The following is a 19,848-nucleotide window of genomic DNA, read 5'->3' as shown; positions in this document are numbered from 1 at the left end:
CCACTGACCATGCTAGGAACCTAGGCATCATTCTGGACATGACGACTCAGATCAACTCTGTCTCCTACTCCTGCTTCTTCATCCTCCGCATGATTCGTGGAATTTTCAAGATACACCATTACCCATGCACTCGCCTCCACCAAACTGGACTACGGCAACGTTCTCTAAGCGGGGATCACAACTGACCGCATCCTTCGACTACAGACCATACAGAGTGCCTCCGCCAGATTCATTCTGGATCTCGCTAGATGAACCCACATCACCCCCTACCCAGGCGACTACACTGGCTCAAGCTCCTGATCCATGCATACAAGGCCCTACCCAACTGCGGTTACGCCTACTTGAAGTACTACCTGAACTTCCATCAGACATCTCTGCCCTGCGTCCCTTTCTATAGCCTTTAACACCCACATCCGACGTAACAGATGCAAAGGTTGCTCCTTCTGCTACCTAGCAGCGAAGAAATTGAACAAGTTACCTATTCATCTAAGGACCTTCCTGTTTCTTCCAGATTTCCGAAAGTGCCTGAAGACCTGGCTAATCAACTGGACCCTGCGAGCGCCTGGATAACCTCACAGGTGACAACAAGCGCTTGCTGTACAAATCCACTGATTGTTTGGGATGGAATCTTCCTTGGTACACGATCAGGACGCTGCCTCCTTCCCATTTCTGTATCTTTTTTTAGGATAATGCTGGTAAAGTTTTCGCTTCTGCTTCTTCCAGGCTGATAGGCCTGTATGATTTTCTGAATGTCCTCTTTCCCTTCTTACAATTAGCACAATGATCTATTTAGTCACGGTGTGTGGAACATACAAGTTTCAGAGCAGTAGTGGATGAGCTTCCTTAATATTTTTACCCACCAGTCCGGAAAGCATTTCAACAGTTCATTCAGGAAAACGTTTGGCCTGGGCGTCTTTCCAATTTTCAGTCTGAAAACGTTTTTTTTTTTTTCTTCTCAGTGGATTTCCGAGGTTCCAGTGCATCTGACCTAGTGCTCACATTTCTTTTGGTCAAAGATTCTTCCACATCTTAATGTGAGAAAGCATTCTGGATGTGAGCAACCCAACTGGCTTGGAAGATTCTCAGGTCACTATCCTTTCTGGAGATACACAGGAAAGCAGATTCCGGAAGTGTTTTGTTTCAATATTCATTGCTACCTGGTGAATTTATTTGCGTTTCCTGTGGAAGAATCCCAATGTCTTTCTACTAGGGTCTTATATGCTTTCCTTAGGTTTCCGCTGTCCGTTGAAGAGGGTGTCTTTTCTACCACAAACTGCTCTTTTTGATTTATTGGGCGCTCATGAATCAGATAATTAAAAATTCATTACTGTGCTTTTTGTTATGTCTTTGGGTATGGAATCTCCTGGGCACTTTTCATATTCATTAGGCAAACAAGATTCTCAGCAGTGATTGATCGAGGAGCACAAGTTTGATTGTCTTCAGTTTTTGTTGTGGATCTTTGCTGAGACGTGCAGTTTCTGCTAGGCTTATCCACTCCCCCAGGGCAACTATATAAATTCTCCCACATTATAGTTTCTTTCTTTCTAGAATTACAGTAGAGTTTCCCAGCATGCCTGCAATGTTTGTCCTTTGCACAGGGCAGCATTTCTTATCAAAATCATGAGATTGTGAACACTTTTGACTCTCCCATTGAGTCTTGCATTATGAAGCGGAGGCCAGTCGTCTAATTGGATTACAATGTAATCAGATACTCTATTATTGCAAAAATGATGGAGTGTTCTGATTCTCCTTGGTTACCCTGAAGAATGCAGAGATCATGCCTATTATAGAACAAAAGTTTTCCAATGTCCTTTCTTTTTGATTTTTTTCGTGAATATGTTACGCTAAGAATTGGAGTTCCTAGGGGTGGTTTTGCTTCCTTGAGGTCTTCGTCAACCCCTCCAAATTTGCCTTGCTTGGCATTGAAATTTCCCTTTATGATGACTTGGTTTAGTGCCAGCAAGTTACTTTCTATGTAGCTTTGAATTAGGAGAAATAGATTTCCAAATCCCTTTAATTTAGCGGATTTTATAACCAGAGCTATAGAGGATAAAATTATCTATTACAAGCAGGGCTTGGGTGGTTGTTCGCACATTGTTCATGTGATTCTTCTTATTTAGCCAACAGTAAATCTGAAAACATTCTGAGGTTTGCCCTACTTTGTTTTCTGTTTTTGGTATGACAGTGGTTTCAAATTCTTGTAACTTCCACTGTTTTAGAGACCATGGTTCTTGCAGTGAGATGATATGACCAGCTTCAGATTATTTTATGTGTGCGTTTGAGGCCTTCTTCTCAAGGCTGGTTATATTCTAGGAGACACTTTTTGTTGTGGGGGTTGGGGTAAGGTCCTGGTCAGGCTTGTGCTTTAGGACCTAGCCCAGTATCTGTGCAATCAGGCTACCCATGGCGGTACAAGCTAGTTAATGTTCAGTTTTGCTGTCGACCCGCATGAGTACAAAACTGCTGTATACTAGATCCGTCACACGTTTTTTGGCTATCTGTAACTGACTGCTGAGGTCTGTACTCACTTAATCCTCCATTCTCATTCTAGGAAAATCCAAGGACAAAACATCCCGAAAATCAGATGGTGACAGCAGCAGCGAGGAGGATCTCTCGGACATGAGCAGCGAGGATGAGGGCCAGTATGAGGTCGAGGATGATGACGAGGGCGATTTCTCAGGAGATTCAAATTCAGAGGGTAAGAAGACTTTCTATCCAGCTGTGCATTGCAGAGTGTTTGAAGATATCCCTGATCGAACCACGAATATTAACGTGTTGTGTTGTGTAGTGTATGTATGAATGGATGGATGTAGTATGTGTACACAACTAAGCACCACTCTCTCGACAAAGTTACTGTAGCACATTCATATAAGGCCTTTTGCCCCTGGAAGTCCCAGTTCTGAACTTCTCTCATTCCACTTCTTAAAACAGTTCCCTTTTATGCCTGGCTAGGTAGTGCTGTTGTTGCTCTCGCACAGACAGACGTGTTCTTCATGAACAAGTAAATGTCTTTTATGCTCGTTTTCTTTGCCGCATTTCATTGTGGCTCTCTGATTGGTGGGATAAGGTGTTGCACAGTCTGCATCCACCAAGAAGATCCTGCCAAGTGCATCGGCCTTGTCTGATTCAAGCTCAAGGACAGATAGTCATTATTCCCGATCTAGTGGTTGGGTCCGGAATTGTAGTCTTTTTTGCGCTTTTTTTTTTTTTCGTGGCCCAGATGGGCGTCGACGTCTCACCATTTGGTGTCCTCTTTTGACGTCAGCGCGCTTCCTCCGGTAGCTCCCACCTTTGGTAGCCATCTTCAGATTATTTTTTCCGCTTTTGTGTCAGGGTATACCGATAAGGAGCACAGAGCTGCGACGACGAAGAGGGTGAGAAAACGAAAGAACTTCGACGTCCAATGGAGAATGTGCACAAAGGGGGCCCATGAGTGCAGGAATGGACAAAACCCCATTTACACAAGCGGCCGAAATGGAGAGGAAGAAGAGAAGGCTCGAGGCCGAAATGGACAGCATCCTCCAGAGGAAAAAGGACTTTGAACGGATGAACAGATACACCATCTCTCCGAAGCCCATGACTGTAGTCGAAACAGAAGTCGAGGAGGAGTCAAACACCAGGAAGCCGCCAAAAACTCCTGAACCAGCAGAGCAACAGGACAAAGATGGCCTGTATTATTACGACATTGGCATCTACAGCATGGTCATCAAGAACGCAGCAGCAACATATGGGGTTACATTAGAGGAAGAGAAACCAAAAGCTTGTTTTCTCTTGGAGACACTGCTCCCCACTCAAACTAGGAGCAAATTCCTACCCATGCTCCCAAATCTGCTGGACCAGGGCAGGGAAGCTTTCAAGGAGCCAGCAGCCTGCAGATCTGTCACCCCTAGATCAGAGAAAAAATACAAACATTCCTCGAAAGATCCAGCATATATCCAGGGATCCGTACCAGCCGACTCCATTATAACGTCAACAGCCAGGAAGAGGGCCAACATTCCCACAAACTCAGGGCCACCTCCAGACAAAGAGAGTAAGAGAATAGGCCTCATGGGAAGGAAAGTAGAGAGGAATGTGGCGATTCACTGGCGCGTTGCGAACCCCAATGCCCTAATAAACAGGTACGTGTACCCACATTGGGACGAGGTCGGGCAGCTGCTCAAACACCTCCCAGAACAATACCAGCAGAGGGCAACACACCTTGCGGAGGAAGGCAAAAACATGGCCAACACCTACCTAAAGTCGGCCCTGGATGCAGCTGACACATCCAGCTGGCCTATGATGATTGGACTGACGGAGAGAAGGCATGCCTGGCTGAGGATACCAGTTTTCAAACCGGATGTCGAGAACAATATTCTGAACACGCCCTTCAACGAGGAACAACTGTTTGGGACTCCAGTTGACGAGAAGCTGCCGCAGCTCAAAAAGGATAATGAAACGGCAAGGTCAATGGGAGCACTGCAGTTCAGAGGGATGAGAAGGGGCACACCCTCAAGGAGACCAGGCGGCAGGGGAGGAAGCCAACCGGGAGCATCGCACCAGGCCTTCCAGCAGACTTATCATGGAAACAACCAGGCGCAACAGTAGGGTCAGCAACAGCAAAGCTGGCGGTACCAACCAAGGGGCCAGTCCTTTCAGGGGTGCTCGAATGGATGGGGACAAACGAGAAGAGGGGGGACAGCAACCCGCCTCCTAGTGACTCCAATGTACTAAACGTGCCCACCCAGACAACACCTCTAGAGGGGCGGCACAGCAAAAGACTCAAAAAAAACAATTAGGCACACACAAAGAAAAAATCCTCGAACATGTAACACCGGTAGGAGGCAGACTCAAACGCTTCTTCCAGGAGTGGAAAAAGATTACGGACAAATGAATACTCAACATCATACAGTTTGGCTACTGTATAGAACTGGAAAGACCACATCAAACATGATGCCAACCAACAAAACACGCTCGCCAAAAGAGCTTTTGCTCCTTCTGCAGGAAGCACAAGAACTCCTCCACAAGGAGGCAATAGAAACAGTGCAGTACAAGGAAAGAAACATGAGTGTACTCCCAACTACTTCCTCGTACCGAAAGTGGACAAAACGTTAAGACCCATCCCAGACCTACGGTTCCTAAACAAATACATAAAAACACAAAAATTCAAGATGACGTCCCTACAGGAAGTTATACCACAAATAAGGGACGGGAACTTCATGTCCACTATAGACCTCAAAGATGCCTACCTACACATTCCCATGAACCACAGACACAAACATCTACTAAGATTTGCCATCAACAAAGCGCACTACCAGTTCACAGCCCTAACCTTTGGACTAAAATCTGCACCAAGTGTCTTCACAAAATGCCTAGCAGCGGTGGCGGCGCACCTATGGAGGTAGGGAATACATGTATATCCCTACCTCGACGACTGGCTGGTAAAGGCGAACTCCTACGACCAATGCAAACTACATGCTTAGCGGGTCACGCACACGCTGGCAGAGCTAGGTTTTTCGGTACATTGGGGAAAGTCCTCGATGGAGCCCGAACAGATGAAGATCTTTCTGGGCGCACAGATCAACACCATTCAGGGCAGGGAGTTCCCCAGCGAGAAGAGAACCTTCGCCCTACTGATGGAGACACGTCAATACCGGAAGGGGCAAGCTCTGACAGTGAGGACAGTGAGCAAGCTCATGGGGATTATGGCGTTCTGCATACACCTAGTCCCCAATATTTGACTCCACATGAGACCATTCCAGGAATGGCTCCAACAGCAATGGTCACAGGCAACAGGGAGTTGGGAAGATCTAGTGGTTGTTACGCATGCAGTGCAAGAGTAGATAGCGTGGTGGAGCAAAGAGAACATAACAAAGGGGAAGCCATTTACACCACCAACTCCAACAGTGACCATCACAACAGGCGCCTCCCAAATGGGTTGGGGAGCGCACATGAACCTGCTCAAAGTGAGGGGTTTGTGGACACAAACCGATGCGGTCAAACACATCAACTACCTAGAACTGAAGACCATGTTCCTAGCCTTGAAAGCCTTCCAGAAACAGCTGTACGGGCAGAGGGTGTTAATTCAAACAGACAACGCCACAACGATGTTCTACACCAACAAGCAGGGAAGAACACAATCAGTGGCACTATCAGGGCTAGCGCAGGAGATATGGAGGTGGGCCATCCCACTACAAATAGACCTCCTAGCGATACATCTACCAGGGAAGGACAATGTGGAAGCAGACCGACTCAGAAGACAGACATCAGAATCCCACAAGTGGGAGCTCAATCCACAGGAAACTCAAAAGCTGTTCAAGAAGTGGGGGACCTCACAAATAGACCTGTTTGCAACACACCAGAGTGCAAAATGCCAATACATCGCATCCAGACAGCCAGGTCCGCAATCCCAAGGGAATGCCCTATGGATAAGCTGGTCGAAGACATTTGCCTGCGTTTTTCCCCCGATACCTCTGTTGCACAGGGTGCTCCGCAAGTGCAGAACCAGCAACATGACGCTAATACAGGTAGCACCACAGTGGGTCAAGCAGTCCTGGTTCTCACAAATAGTGGAAATGGCACAGGGGCCACCACACAAGTTCCCAAAAAGAAGATATCTGCTCTTGATGCAAAACGGAAGGTTGCTCCACCCAGAACCAGAGAGCCTCAGCCTTGCAGCTTGGCTCCTGAAGAGTTTGCACACCTAAAACTCCCGGAGAGCACACTGGCGGTGCTGCGGGAGGCAAGGAGGCCCACCACACGGAAGTATTATGTAGCAAAATGGAAAAGGTTCACCTAATGGTGCATCAGGGAAAAGCTCCAGAAGAGAATCACCAGGGAATCGACAGTGCTAAGGTACTTAACACACTTGCTAAGGAGCAACCTAAGCTACATCTCGCTAAGAGTACACCTAGCAGCAATAGTAACCTATACAAGAAGAGAAACAGGGAAAAGTTTCTTTACATCCTAGGTGGTAAAAAGATTCCTGGAAGGGGCAAAACGAATCTCGCCCCCAAAAAGGATGCCACCACCGGCATGGAACCTCAATGTAGTTCTAACGCATCTCATGAAAGCATCATTCGAACCAATTCACAAGGCTTCTCTCCATATGCTCACCATAAAGACATCCTTTCTGGTGGCGATCACCTCGCTACGCAGGGTGAGCGAATTGCAAGCGCTAACACTACAAGAACCCAACATTCAAACTCACAATGACAGGGTGGTAATGAGAACAGACCCACATTTCATGCCAAAGGTGGTGTCAAAGTTCCACATAAGCCAGGCAATACAGATACCAAGTTTCTTCCAGAAACCATCCACTGCACACTATGGACGCTAGAAGAACAGTGATGCATTCAATTGAAAGGACTAAAGATTGTAGGAAAACAAAGCAATTCTTTGTGTCTTTCGCCAGCAGGTTTTTGGGAAGACCGGTAACTAAGACCATTGCGCGATGGATCGCACAAACAATCCAATTCTGACACAAGCAGGCAGGTCAAGAACTACAAAGAGCAGCAAAAGCTCACTCTACCAGAAAAAAGGGAGCAACAATAGCTTTCCTGGTAAACACACCCATCCAAGACATTTGCCTGGCGGCAACATGGGCTTCAGTGCACACGTTCACTAAGCACTACTGCGTGGATATACAAATGAACAAGGAAGCACAAGTAGGATAAAAAGTGCTTCAACATATATTCAACTACCAACGCTCATCTTCCACCCACCACAAACAGCAAACCGCTACAAAGTCTATGCACAGCATAGTGAATCCAGAAAGATTCACGCTGCAAAACAAATAGTTTCTTACCGGTCGGTGTCGTTTTGCAGCTTGAAGACTTTATGGATTCACTAGCAAACTCACCCTCCTCCGCCAGAAAGATGAGAAAGGATGAAGGGGATTAAAATATGGACAAAAATTAAGAAATTAGAGGAAAAACAATATTAACACAAGAAAAAAGAATCCGAAGATGGCTACCAAAGGTGGGAGCTTCTGGAGGAAGCGTGCTGACGTCACAGGAGGACATCAAATAGTGGGACGTCGACGCCCACCTGGGCCACGAAAAAAAAAGTAGAGAGAAAAAAAAGACTACGATTCTAGACCCAACCACTAGACCGCGGAATAATGCACAGCATAGTGAATCCAGAAAGTCTTCAAGCTGCAAAAATACACTGACTGGTAAGAAACTATTCTTTACTCACTGTTGAGACTAAAACAAATGTGGTAACGGATTTAACAGCCAAAGCCGGTGACATCTCAACCCTTAGTTCTTTCAATGATGCCCACACTGATGCATTGATGGAAACTTGGTAGTAGCTTTGTCGTTGCCCGTCTGAGAAAAGGCAGGTAGCCAGACGTCACTGACTGGTACTTGGTGACCTGGACTTTCTCCCCAAGCACCCAGCACCAGAGAGTCTTATTGTACAGGAATCCAAACTCATTTCCAACCACTCCTCCTGATAGGAAATCCAAAAGGATTGATGCTTTTGGCAAGTCCATGTTATCTTCTGCCACCCTTCAGTGCTGTCCCTAAATGCAGTTTGCCTTCTGGACTGTTACACACTTGCTGTATGGGACATGGCCAGCAAGATCTTGCTGTCATTTTGGAAAGACCTAATGGCCTATAGGATTCATGGACAGGATACCGCCAGATATGCTATCCGCATAGGTCTGCATACTACTGGTTGCCCGAGGAGGGCAGTTGATACCACTGTTGTCCTTCGTCAACATGAGTGGTTGTGAGCCATAGATTTCTCAAGTGATATGCAGGCATCCCCAGCAGAGATACAGCACACGCTCCTTAGCACTGTTGACCCCATCAAACTGTTTCTGCATCAACTCAAAGTTTAGAGGCAGTTTGAGAGGGCTGGCATATAGATAGACACCACCTTCCTAGGGACAGCTGCAGATATGGCAGGCAGCATGCAGGACAGCAGGGGCATCAGTCTTCAAACCGCATTTTCCCTGCTTAAGTGGCCACCAAACCACTTTCAATTGCTTGTAGTGGGAAGGGGGAGCAGTATTCAACATTTGTATTTGTTTGACAATCTATCACATCTGACAAATGTGTTTTACAGATTTTTCAAAATGGCTATGCCCTGCCTTATTTCTCCAACCCACCCCCCACCAGAGTGAGTTTCAGAAAAGCACCTGTTCATTCTGCTACAGGAGGTGTGGCTGTTGCTCACCAAAGGTGCTATTGAGAAGAAGCTGGACTTGGAAAGAGGAGGGGGTTATTAATGTTATTAGTTCTCCGTTCTGAAGGAGAGTGGGGTCTCAGGCCTATCCTGGCCCTTCGGCCCCTGTATGCTTTCCTGGGGAAGGGCACATTCAAGATGCTTACGCTGGCCCACATCCTGTCTGCTCTGGACCCAGGTGTCTGGATGGTGTCCTGGGACCAGCAGGACACACGTTTTCGTATACCCATCTTGCAGTCCCACAGGTGTTATCTGCAGTTCAAGGCAGGCCAGTAGCGTTTGTTTGCTGTGATTTCCTTTGGTCTCGCCAGTGCCCCTCTGGTGTTTGCAAATATGACGGTGGTGGTGGTCACTGCCCATTATCAGAGGTTGAGGATGCCAGTATTCCCTTAACTTGGCAACTGGCTGTAGAAGGCAGGCTCGCCATGATCACTAATGTACCACATTCAGACGACGGCAAGGCCCCCTGACATCATTTGGGTTCACTATTAAAGTGCCAAAGTCCTACCTTACTCCATTGATGTTTCCATTCATTTGGGGTAATCCTAACATAGTGGATGGCAGGGCTTTCCATCCACCGCAATGCGGCCAGGACATTTGGGCATGAGCCAGTTGTTTCAGGCTCAGTTCCTGGATCTCGGTAATAGCAGCTTTGAGGCATTTTGGCCTTTTCGTCTAGTGCATCCTCATTATTAGCTACACCAGGTGGCACATGTATGTCCTGCAATGGAATTTAAAGCTTCAGTGGTCCCAGCAGCAAGCTAATCAGGCCGCAAGAGAAAAAAATAAGAAATTGCTGTGTGCCTGTAGAAGGGTGCACTTCTATGCGGCTCTACTTAGTCATCCCCGTAGCAGTATCCAGTCAGGTGCAAAACTGCATGATGCCAACAGGTGGCGCACAGGATCGCCACCATGGACGTTTTTTACACACAAATTTGCACCTAGGGAGTATTCTAAGGTGAGGAATCTGCAGTTTGGTGGAGAATCCACCAGAAAGATTGGACGAGAAGTAACATGTTCGTTGGTTGTGACATTGTTTGCTACTACTAGCATATATTCTCTCACTTGGGGTGAGCAGGACCTCTGCATCCCTTGCAGTGATAGCTTGATGCGATGCAAAATTGTCCCTGGCACTTTTCTCCCACCTCAGTTGTAGCTGTGCTTGGCCAGGTCTTATGCATGCCTTGTTGTCATGGTTGTTTGTTTGTGTCTTGCTGTATTTCGTGTTACATCAGGTTTGGCAGTGAGTGTGTGCAACTAGATGCTTGGGTGTACCTTGTTGGGAAATTGGATGGTGGCATAGAGTGCTGAGAGAGAGAAAGTGACCGTGGCTTTATGGCTTGAGATGTGTTTAGTGCCTTGATTTCCTCCAGAGGACGTCACAACCTGCAAACACGGTGGAACTGCTCCTCCTTTTCTCAGGTCATGCATAACAGAAAATACCAGATCTGATTAAAGGAGGTGCACCCGAGTGTAATGCTGCCACAGTGAATGTGGTGACTGCCTGTGTGTGGTGGCAGCAGGTTACAGCCCAGTGTCAGGCCTTTTACCTTCACTCCTCGTAGTGAGGCCCCCTACAGACCCTATCAATGTAAAAGGGGTGTAAATTCCCCTTAGTTATAGCTGTCGTCTTGCCCTGTATACGCGCTTCACTTGTGCTGGACCTGGGTGCCTCTTTTGGGATTCTCTGTTGGTCTACACAAGATTAAGCCTCCTCCTCCGACTCTTACACTAATCCACAGCAGCCTGACCAAGCTTCCCCGAGTACCTGGGGTACCAAAACCCGACTGGCTTCTCAGATGCAGGGCAAGAAGAGTACCTGTGGCCGCCATGGATGCTGCCTGTAACTCGTGTGCCTTCCGAGCCCCCAGATTCGCGCGGGTGCCAAACCATGGGCATTTACGGGGCGAAGATAGTGGTACCCGGGCACGTGCAGCGGTGCCCCCCGCGCGGACAGTACGTGCGCATCCCCCGCCGGGCCGCGTTGGCGCCGAGCCCCGGCCTCTCCTGCCACATGGCGGCTGCCCCGGCCCGCGCGCTCAGGTGCGGCGGAGCCTGACTGCGCAGCTGGCCTGTAATGAGCTCGGAGCTCAGGGGACAGGACGCGCGAGCCCCGAGGCGCGCGCGCGCTCATTAATCATCGCAGCCTGATAAAGGGCCCGGATGAGGCATCGCTGCGCCTCGGAGAGGCAATGATTCACCCAGCGCTCTGCCAGCAGGTCCCTCGCCATGAGAGGGGGGGTGGAGGCGAGACCGTCCGTCCTTGATCTCTCTCCGGAAGAGATGTATGTCCTTAATTTCAAGCAGGGCTTCGGGTGCCTAGTATTCGCTTGCAGGAGTTGTGAGAGATGCCCACTCTCTCTAAAAGGGACCTGCTTGATCCGATTCTGAGAAGCGTGTGCCGCCGAGCACTCTCTGGCATCGATCTCTATTTTAGAGGACAGTCTGAGTTTGTACCAGAGAGGTCTCTCCCAGAATCCTAGATCGCTGTCTCGTTGCTAACCTGTGAGAGGTGTGTGCGACCTTTCTCGCAGGGAGATTGGGCGTGTCGTCGTTTCAGTGTGGAATGTGAGGGGTCTTGCACTCAGTGAAAAGTGACAGATCAGAATTTGTTGTTCTTTTGAGATGACTGCTGTGACCGATTTGTCTCTGTTTCAAAGATGTATTCTTGATTTTTCTCACTTTAGAAATACTGATTTCGGTTCTTCTCACGGGTTGAGAGTGGTATGCCACATATTGCTCTGTGGAAGAGAAGTTGTGTTCACGGTTTGAAGATGTGTTCTGGGTTGTATTCGGGAGTGGGTGGTTTGGTCCCTAGGAGGTCGGCACTGGGTTTTCGAAGGTCTGGAATCTGTCAGCGGTGCAGTGAGTGGACCCACCTGTCCGGACCACCTCCCGACTTCTTGTGATGACACTCGGCCGAGAGGAGCCTGAAACTTTTTGTTTTTCTGTGCACTGAGGCCGATGCGTGCCCTAAGCAGCTGAAATTGGGTAGTTTGCTGACGGTGTGCTGTCCTCATTTTGACCTTAGAGGGGGCTGCAGAAGGAGTTAATCCAAAAGGCTAGGTCATGGGGTTGCTTCTAGTGGTTAAAATAAAACGTTATTATGAGAGATCACATGGATTGTACGTGTTGGTAAGAGGGGGGCAGTATGCCTCATTAGCACCGTGCGGTAAAAAGATGGCACCCCATGTTCCATCAAACAAGTGATATTTACATAACCTATGGAATAAGGTTGGTCCATCAACAGTAAGGGCGGCAGCACTTTGAGATCTCCATACCCTAATCGGGACTCCACTCGAGCTGGTATCTGTGGGTCTCTGGGTGCCCAAGGTGAAAAAGTGTAACTTGTATGAGGGAGCAAAAATGCAGAGTTGGGATACTTGCATACATCTCGTAGCTTTTATTTTTTCTGCGCCAACCAACCATAGTTGTTGAGACTGGCGCTTGGTGGTGCTGCATACTGACTCCCTCGTTGATTAAACTCCCCTAGAACAAGATGTTGCCATTGCAATAATGTGGTAATTAGCTACTGCATAACAATAGGGATGAGGGGGATTTTTGATGTTCCACAGTGAAATTGTAGACTGAATATTTTTTCCCACCTATAGAAAATCCACTGATTGGTGAGGAGTCTGCCTTGATTACTTTATCGGGGTGAGACCTATCATTTCATTTTGTAGGGTAGCTGAAGGCCGTATGTCTGTAGATTAGCAATGTAAGTAGTTTGTGTATATGTGAAATTTGAGTTTTGTTGGATGTGAGCTGTGTCCAGAGATCTTTTGGACAGTATACGGACCTACATCTGTACATCACGGTGGGCTGTCCCAGTGCTGTGGTTGAAACCAAATTCTCTTTTGGAGAAGGCTGCACCAGACTGATTGAGTCTATGGCAGTATTTACAATTTCCGGAGAGTATTACATAGGGGTGATGGTTCACTGTTATCCCATAGCTAACTGTAATCAAGTGAGTTTTTGAGGAGCTTTGGATAGCTCTGGAACTGTTCAGATTGCTAAAATTGTTTATGGAGGGGCTGTGGGTGCAAAAGTAAGGTACATTGGTTTAGGCTGATGCCATCTCGGTTCAGGTTTTCAAGGTGCACCTGGAGTTTATTGCAGCCTCTTCTTTGCACTTGCAAAGGATGTGTGAAACAATGTGTTGGCTTGAAAGTCATCTGGTAGCAATCATATTTTCTAGTTCCCTTGTGGTTTCTGAAGCTTGGCTACCTCCTGGTGAGGTTAAGCATGACTGAACAGCAAAATGCCCCCATTGCTAGGTTTCTGGTACTCGCAGAAGTGTGCCCCCTCGAGTATTTTGCTTTCCTGGTGGCTTAGTCCAGTGATATATTTCAGTTTTGGTTGTGGTTAGTTTGAGGATATTCTTCTACCTTCAAGGGCACTGAAGGGCCTTGCTCTTGGCAATTAATAGGTAGTTAAATACAAATGGGTTTTTATCTTGCATCCGAGACATCCTGAGATTTTCTGGTCCCCATTGGTGCCCTGAGCTATTGAGAGTTTGGGTTTAGGGGCCGCTGTGAGGATGTGCCTTGGCCTCTTATGTTTGTGTCTGGTTTTCCCTCCACTTTGGAATCGCGGCTACCTTTGCAACCTTATAGTTCGGTTGAAGGCCTGAAGAGTATTTTATTTGTTAATGGTTTACACACTTCCGCTGTTGTGTCCCGGTTCAATGGGCACCGGTATTGCACTTCATCGCTTCCTGACCGAGATCAAAATGTGTTTTCAGCGTGCAATTTCCATGGCTCCACCTTCCCAGGAGTCAATTGTAAAGTAATATTTCTTCCTATTCCTTCTCGGTCTATTTTTCTATCTCAACCTCTCTTCTTTTCTGCATACCCCAACATCTGACTCAGTTGCTCTTTCTAGTCTGTCTCATCTTAAGGATTTTTGACCCTCGGGCGAGTCCTATGTCAATTGTTTTTGTGCGTCTCTATTTCTGAAAGATTAACTATAATTCAGTATTGTATGGCATAATTCGGGGCTTGGATTATCTGAAAATAAAAATTCTAGGTTGTTCCGAACAAATCATCCCTCCCCCCTCTCAAATGTTTTGTTTGGAACTCCCAAATGCCTTAAGATAACACTTGGTGTTTTAGGTTTACTAGAGTATCGACTTGTAGCACCAGGGGCCAGGGATGCCAGTTCATTCACCAGACTGGAGAGGTTTTGTCTGATGCACATTTCCATACTCTCTAGGAATAACCAGTTGTGGTTCAAGGGAACTCCCATGGATTTCAATGGAGCATGAGTAGGCATAGTTACCGGACTTCAGTCTCAAAAACGAAGCTGATCGATCCTGTACATTTAAAAATCCAAGGTTGTACGCAGCATGTTCTAATTTCTTTCACAGACCTGCACATACATTATTATTGTCCTATTAATTTCAAAAGCTGTTAACTCATTGTTTGTTGTAATAACTTTTCAACAACATGAGCTGTCGTTTGTTACTAGGGTTCATTGGTTTACCTACTTTTTTCTGAGTGTATTAGCAATACTCCAGTTTAAGTGAGGATGTTTGGCTGGACCATGGCATCTGTTGGTTGTGGTGGCTTTGGGTTCCATTATGCCCGATTCCCTCCATCACTGGAAAGGGAGCCGGTGCCAGCATGTGAGCTGAACCCATAAACTACCATGTTGGAGCCAGCCTATAAGCGGTATTTCCCCCTGGTACCAGTCAGGAGGTGGGCCGGGGCTGCCAGGCCATACCGCAGTCCCCCGACACAAGCAGCAACTCCCAACATCCCCAGAGTAGTACAATATAGTACTCCAGAAGGGGTCAGAGGACAATTGCCGTAGCCCATGTCCCGCCCCTTCGCCACACACTACAATGGGCAGCGTCTGCGCTTTTCCAAGCAGCATAGGCCAAGCAGGCCAAGTTAAAAAAAAAAAAAATGCAATGCCAGTGACTGTTCAGTGTCCCTCACAGCAAGCCAGGTGAGACCCCTCCTATATGTTGGGGTCAGTCATGATGGCCAATCCCTCTTGTGCAACCTTAAACAAATATATATTTTTCTACCATTTAACTAAGTGCCCCTGCAAGAAGCAGATTGTAGAGCAAAACATGATAGCCACCAACCATGAACCCGCCTGGTAGTGTTGAGTGAATATGGAGAGGGCCAGTCACCAACAGCACAGAGAACAGTTGGTGCACATTCAAGTTACTGTTTCAGTGGTCTCTGCAGGTCAGAGATCCCAGACTGTAAAAAAACAACGGGAAATGCAGCAAACACCTTAAATTACAAATAGAAAAACTGGGAGGGTTTTGCTACTACCTCTACAGCTTTGAAGATTCATCCTTATTGACTGCGTCTGACCCAGCGCTCTCTTGGGCATAATATAACTGCCCTTATTTTCTCTTTTTTTCCCTGCGAGTTCTCTCCCCTATTTCTCTATGCAAAATGAGGGGTTCTGTCCTCTTATTCGCTGTGGGATTTGTTATTTATGTCCATGTCTTCTCTGTTAAATGAAGCTAGTTTGTCCTTATTTCTCATTGGGACTTGTTAGGAATGCTATGAAAAGAATGCATCCCGGTCTTGTGCACAATGCTGCTAAGATTATTTTGGACCAACCCCTTCAAGGTTTTACTTTCATGAAGGTGGCCAGCTTTAACAGGCAGTGTTCCCTCACACATTCTGTCTCACATACACACTCACTATCACTGTCTCATATGAACTGGAGTTTCTAAATCTGTGTACATAGATCTGCTACCAGGTCATATGTGATATGTCAGCGTGCAGTTCCCAATCGTTCCCCTTTTGATCTCTTGAGGGCTTATCACAATAAGCAGTAGCTGCATAGCTTGGGAGGTCTGCTTTCACTACTAATACTGGTCAAGATAGACAGCATTGGACTTGTTCGCGCCCTTCAAGGTCCAGGAACAATTGGACACCTTGTATTCCCCACCCCCTCACCAAGCCACCACCCAGGCTAATTGAACTTCCAGCTGCACATCAGCACCACCTGGCCACGCCCGCTGGGCCCTAGACTTCTTTACAAATCCGTCCTTTAAGGTTGAAATCATGATCATGGATACCTGGGCTAGGTGGGTGATCCCCATCAGTGCTTTGGTAGGTGTGCAAGAGTGACCGTCTCGCCACACATCTTGCCTGCTGTAGTCCTCTTTTCATCCCCTCATTAAGAATGGGTCACAGACCCAGTAAGTGTGGCTATGATTAGAAAATGGACTCAAAGGAAGCTTTGAGGCGAGGACAGACCCACTTGAGCGACCAAAGGCTAGGAGCCTCCCTCAGCGTCTGGCACATTGAGTAGGGAGTTCTAGCTGTGCACAAGCATCTTAGACGCACACTTTCAAAATGTCTAGGCTTTCCTCTTCATACCACCCACTACAAGTTGTATGTGCTATACAGCATTTCCACTTAACCAGATAGCTCATCCACGCAGTGGAGAAGTGTTGCTCAATGGTTAGAGCGGCAGACCCTGATGCAGAGGTCTAGCCCGGGACCAGGGTTCAATTCCCCGCCTCGGCGGGTCTTGGGTTAAAAATTCCACGGACCTGATAATTCTCGCCTCGGTGCCTATTCCAATCATGGAGTATCACTCTGCAACGCTAAGGATGCCTGGCCTCCACCTTGGGGGTGCCCAGAAGTGGACGCCTCACATGGAAAGCCAGGATGGGTTCCACAGCGGTATTCGTACAAGCGCCTTGAGACCCTTGCGGGTGAGTAGTGCGCTATACAAGTATCAATTTACATTTACATCCCACAGGAGTAGAATTGCTAGCCCACACAGACGCGAGGGTGGGGCATAAAGCAATCTTCCACGTGCAAGCAGCACCATTTGAGTCACCAAAATATATGTGAGCCCATTCCCTCCTCCTGCCTAAATTCACCATGTGGGTCGTGGCACAGCCAACCAACTCCGCACAGTCGGGCACCCGAAATATGCAGAGATTTCACAACTCGCAGCCAAAAGAGGATCAACCATAATCAGACTAGACGGGGTCCCACCAAAAAAATGCACTGAAGGGTTATATATTTCTCTGTGAATTGTGTGATATTCCTTATTGATTTATCATTGGAACTTCGGCATGTCTCATTTCTCAGTGGGATCTGTGTGGCGTGCCCATGATTTCTTCGTGGGATCTTTGTGGTGTGCCCAAAGTTTAATGTTTGTCCCTGGTGTCTGTGTGATGTGCAACCCATGGTGCTGAAGTCCCTTTGTGATGTGTGAGCCGTGTCTGTTTTCTCCTGGATGTCTGAGTGTCCTTGGTTTCTCTGTGCCATGGTTTCTGTTGAATTTGTGAGGTGCTGCTCTGATTTCTCGGTTAGAGTGTGAGCAGTGACTGGTTTCTTTGTGCGATCTGAGTGAGGTGGGTCTTGATTTTCAGTGAGTTGTGTGAGCTGTGCTTGATTTCTCTGTAGGGTGTGAGGGGAGTCTCAGAAATACATGTGGTAGCAGCGAGCTGTGTCTTTGGTTTAAGGGGGGTAAAATGAGCCCTAGAACCCCCTGAATATCTTTTATTTCCTTGATTAGAAATGTGGGTTTACAATTAAGAGTGTCTGCACATTATTTGAGTGTAACAATAGCGGCCTCCCCGTGCCCTCCAAGAGGGAGGGGCAGTGCCCCATTGTCGGGGGTGGTGGCATTGGGGTGGGGGTGCCTGATTACCGCGTTCACAGTCTGTGGTTTCCGGGGACTGTAGCGCCCGCAGGCCGCGCCTGGCGCCGAGTCCCCCCGCCGCCACCTCGCTATCGGGAAACTGCAGCGGCAACAATAAATTAATGAGCATGGTGATTAATTAGTGATGAGCCGCCCTCGCCGGCGTGTTCCTTCCTGATAAAGCAGAATTTCTATGTCCTCTTCCGCCCACAGGGGAGCAGCAGGCGGGGGCAGCGCGGCAGGTGCCCGCCAAGCCCCTCTCGCCGACGGACCTGCGGGCGCTCTCGGCGGGGGACGAGGACATCGTGCAGGATCTGCGCTTCTCCGACGATGAATGAGACCTTGGACTTTTATTGTGGCGGAAATAAATTATCTGAAATGAAAAACAGCTGGAAAGGAAGGAGCGCAGCAGAGACGACTGGCTGGGACGGCGCAGCAGTGCACGCCACCTGGGCCTGCCTGGAGGGGACTGCCCTGCTCAAGGGGATGGGCCCCAAACATCTGTGTCCACGAGACTCCCAGGCCTGCAGCAGCCTTTAAGCCCCTCAAATCTGCATCCAACCTCCCAGCAGCAGTGAGGTCCCCAGCCTCCCCAGCAGCAGTGAGGTCCCCAGCCTCCCCAGCAGCAGTGAGGTCCCCAGCCTCCCAGCAGCATGAGGTCCCCAGCCTCCCAGCAGCAGTGAGGTCCCCAGCAGTCTTCACACCCCCCACAACCCCTACCCCCTCCGCAGAAGTGATTCTCCATTGACCACCCACCCTCCAAATCTTGCTTCATTAGTGACACTCCCGCTGCACCAGTGATGAGGCCCCAAAGCCTGCTACAGCAGTGAGACTTCCAGTCCTGCTGCAGGAATAAGATGCTACAATCCTGCAGTTACCAGAAACCCTCTTGCTTCAGTGAGACCACCCCACACCCGCTAGTTTTGCGTTACTGCAAATTCTACCCAGTCTCACTGCATCTGTAACATCGCCAGTTGTTGCACATTCTTGACACCCACACCTGTCGTACCCCCTAATCCCACCTGTATCACTGTAGCATGATCTCCCCAACCCCTGTTTCGACCCCAGTGAGTCACCCCAACACCTTTCCAGCAGTGAGAGCCCCAATTGTGCTGCAACTTTGATACCAGTAAACATCTGCTGCAAGTTTGAGAGCCCCAAGTCCACTGCATCAGTGTGACCGACATGGCTTCTGCAGCAGAGACCACCCTACACTGCAGGAGCGAGAGTATCCCCTACCTAAGGCTGGGCAGCAACTAGACTCCTCCCCCTCGCTTTTACAGCAAGAGTTAAAAAAAAACCTCCTCACCCACGACCCCCAGCCCAACAGCAGTTGTGAGGCATGAATCAGCCCTGTGGGTCACCAGAAGATTCATGTGGCACTAGCTGTGTTTGTTGGATAAAGGTTTACTGTTTTCAGAGCAAGTATAATTTTTGTAATAAAATGGTGCAGAGCTGGACAAATAACCCTGTGTCCCTTATGTCTCAGTTTCCTTGAAGCAGAGCTGGCAAACGAGTGCAAGGTGGCAGAGATGCATAAAAGGGCACAGAGTGGCTGAGGATCACAGAGGTGCACTGGGTGGCTAAAGTGCAGAGGGTGACAGTGACAGATGTGCAGAGTTAGCGATCTAATCAACGTGTCGGAAAGGGTGCACAAGATGCCAGAGGCGTGCAGGATGGCAATAATCAGAGGTGAACAGGGTGACTGTTGACCGGGTGGCAGAAGCACACAGGGTCGCTCAAGTGCAGAGGTGCACAGGGTGGCAGATATGCCTGCGCCAAGTTGTCAGTGCTCCTTGTCCAGCAGAGATCTTCAGTGAGTTCCCAGTTATTACACCGTGCTCTTAGGCCGGGGTAAAAATACAGTGTGTTCCACTGTATGAAACAGCTCTTTGTTCTTCAGAATAGAGTGGGGTTACCCTGTGTGTGGAATTAAGCAGTTTTAAATCCATAATAGAGGTGCCAAATGTGCCCCTCCACCCTGCTACTCTTAAAATGCGCCTTGTCTGGATAGCAAAAAGTTTGGTACTCCCGGTTTTA

At 48.1% G+C, this 19,848-nt stretch overlaps 1 protein-coding gene across 1 annotated transcript in view; it reads left to right on the top strand.

The window, feature by feature from the left end:
* Positions 1-19,275, top strand: part of NOC2L (NOC2 like nucleolar associated transcriptional repressor) — a 418,727-nt gene extending 399,452 nt beyond the window's left edge. The window contains exons 18-19 of the mRNA XM_086921428.1: positions 2,552-2,698; positions 18,022-19,275. Coding sequence (XP_086777554.1) covers positions 2,552-2,698; positions 18,022-18,146 — 272 coding nt within the window. The 3' untranslated portion in view covers positions 18,147-19,275. The remainder of the gene's footprint in view (positions 1-2,551; positions 2,699-18,021) is intronic.
* Positions 19,276-19,848: the final 573 nt, after the last annotated feature.

This window comes from Lissotriton vulgaris, chromosome 5, assembly GCF_964263255.1.
Source record: "Lissotriton vulgaris chromosome 5, aLisVul1.2, whole genome shotgun sequence".
NCBI lineage: Eukaryota > Metazoa > Chordata > Amphibia > Caudata > Salamandridae > Lissotriton > Lissotriton vulgaris.
This window is presented reverse-complemented; position numbering and strand designations above follow the sequence as displayed.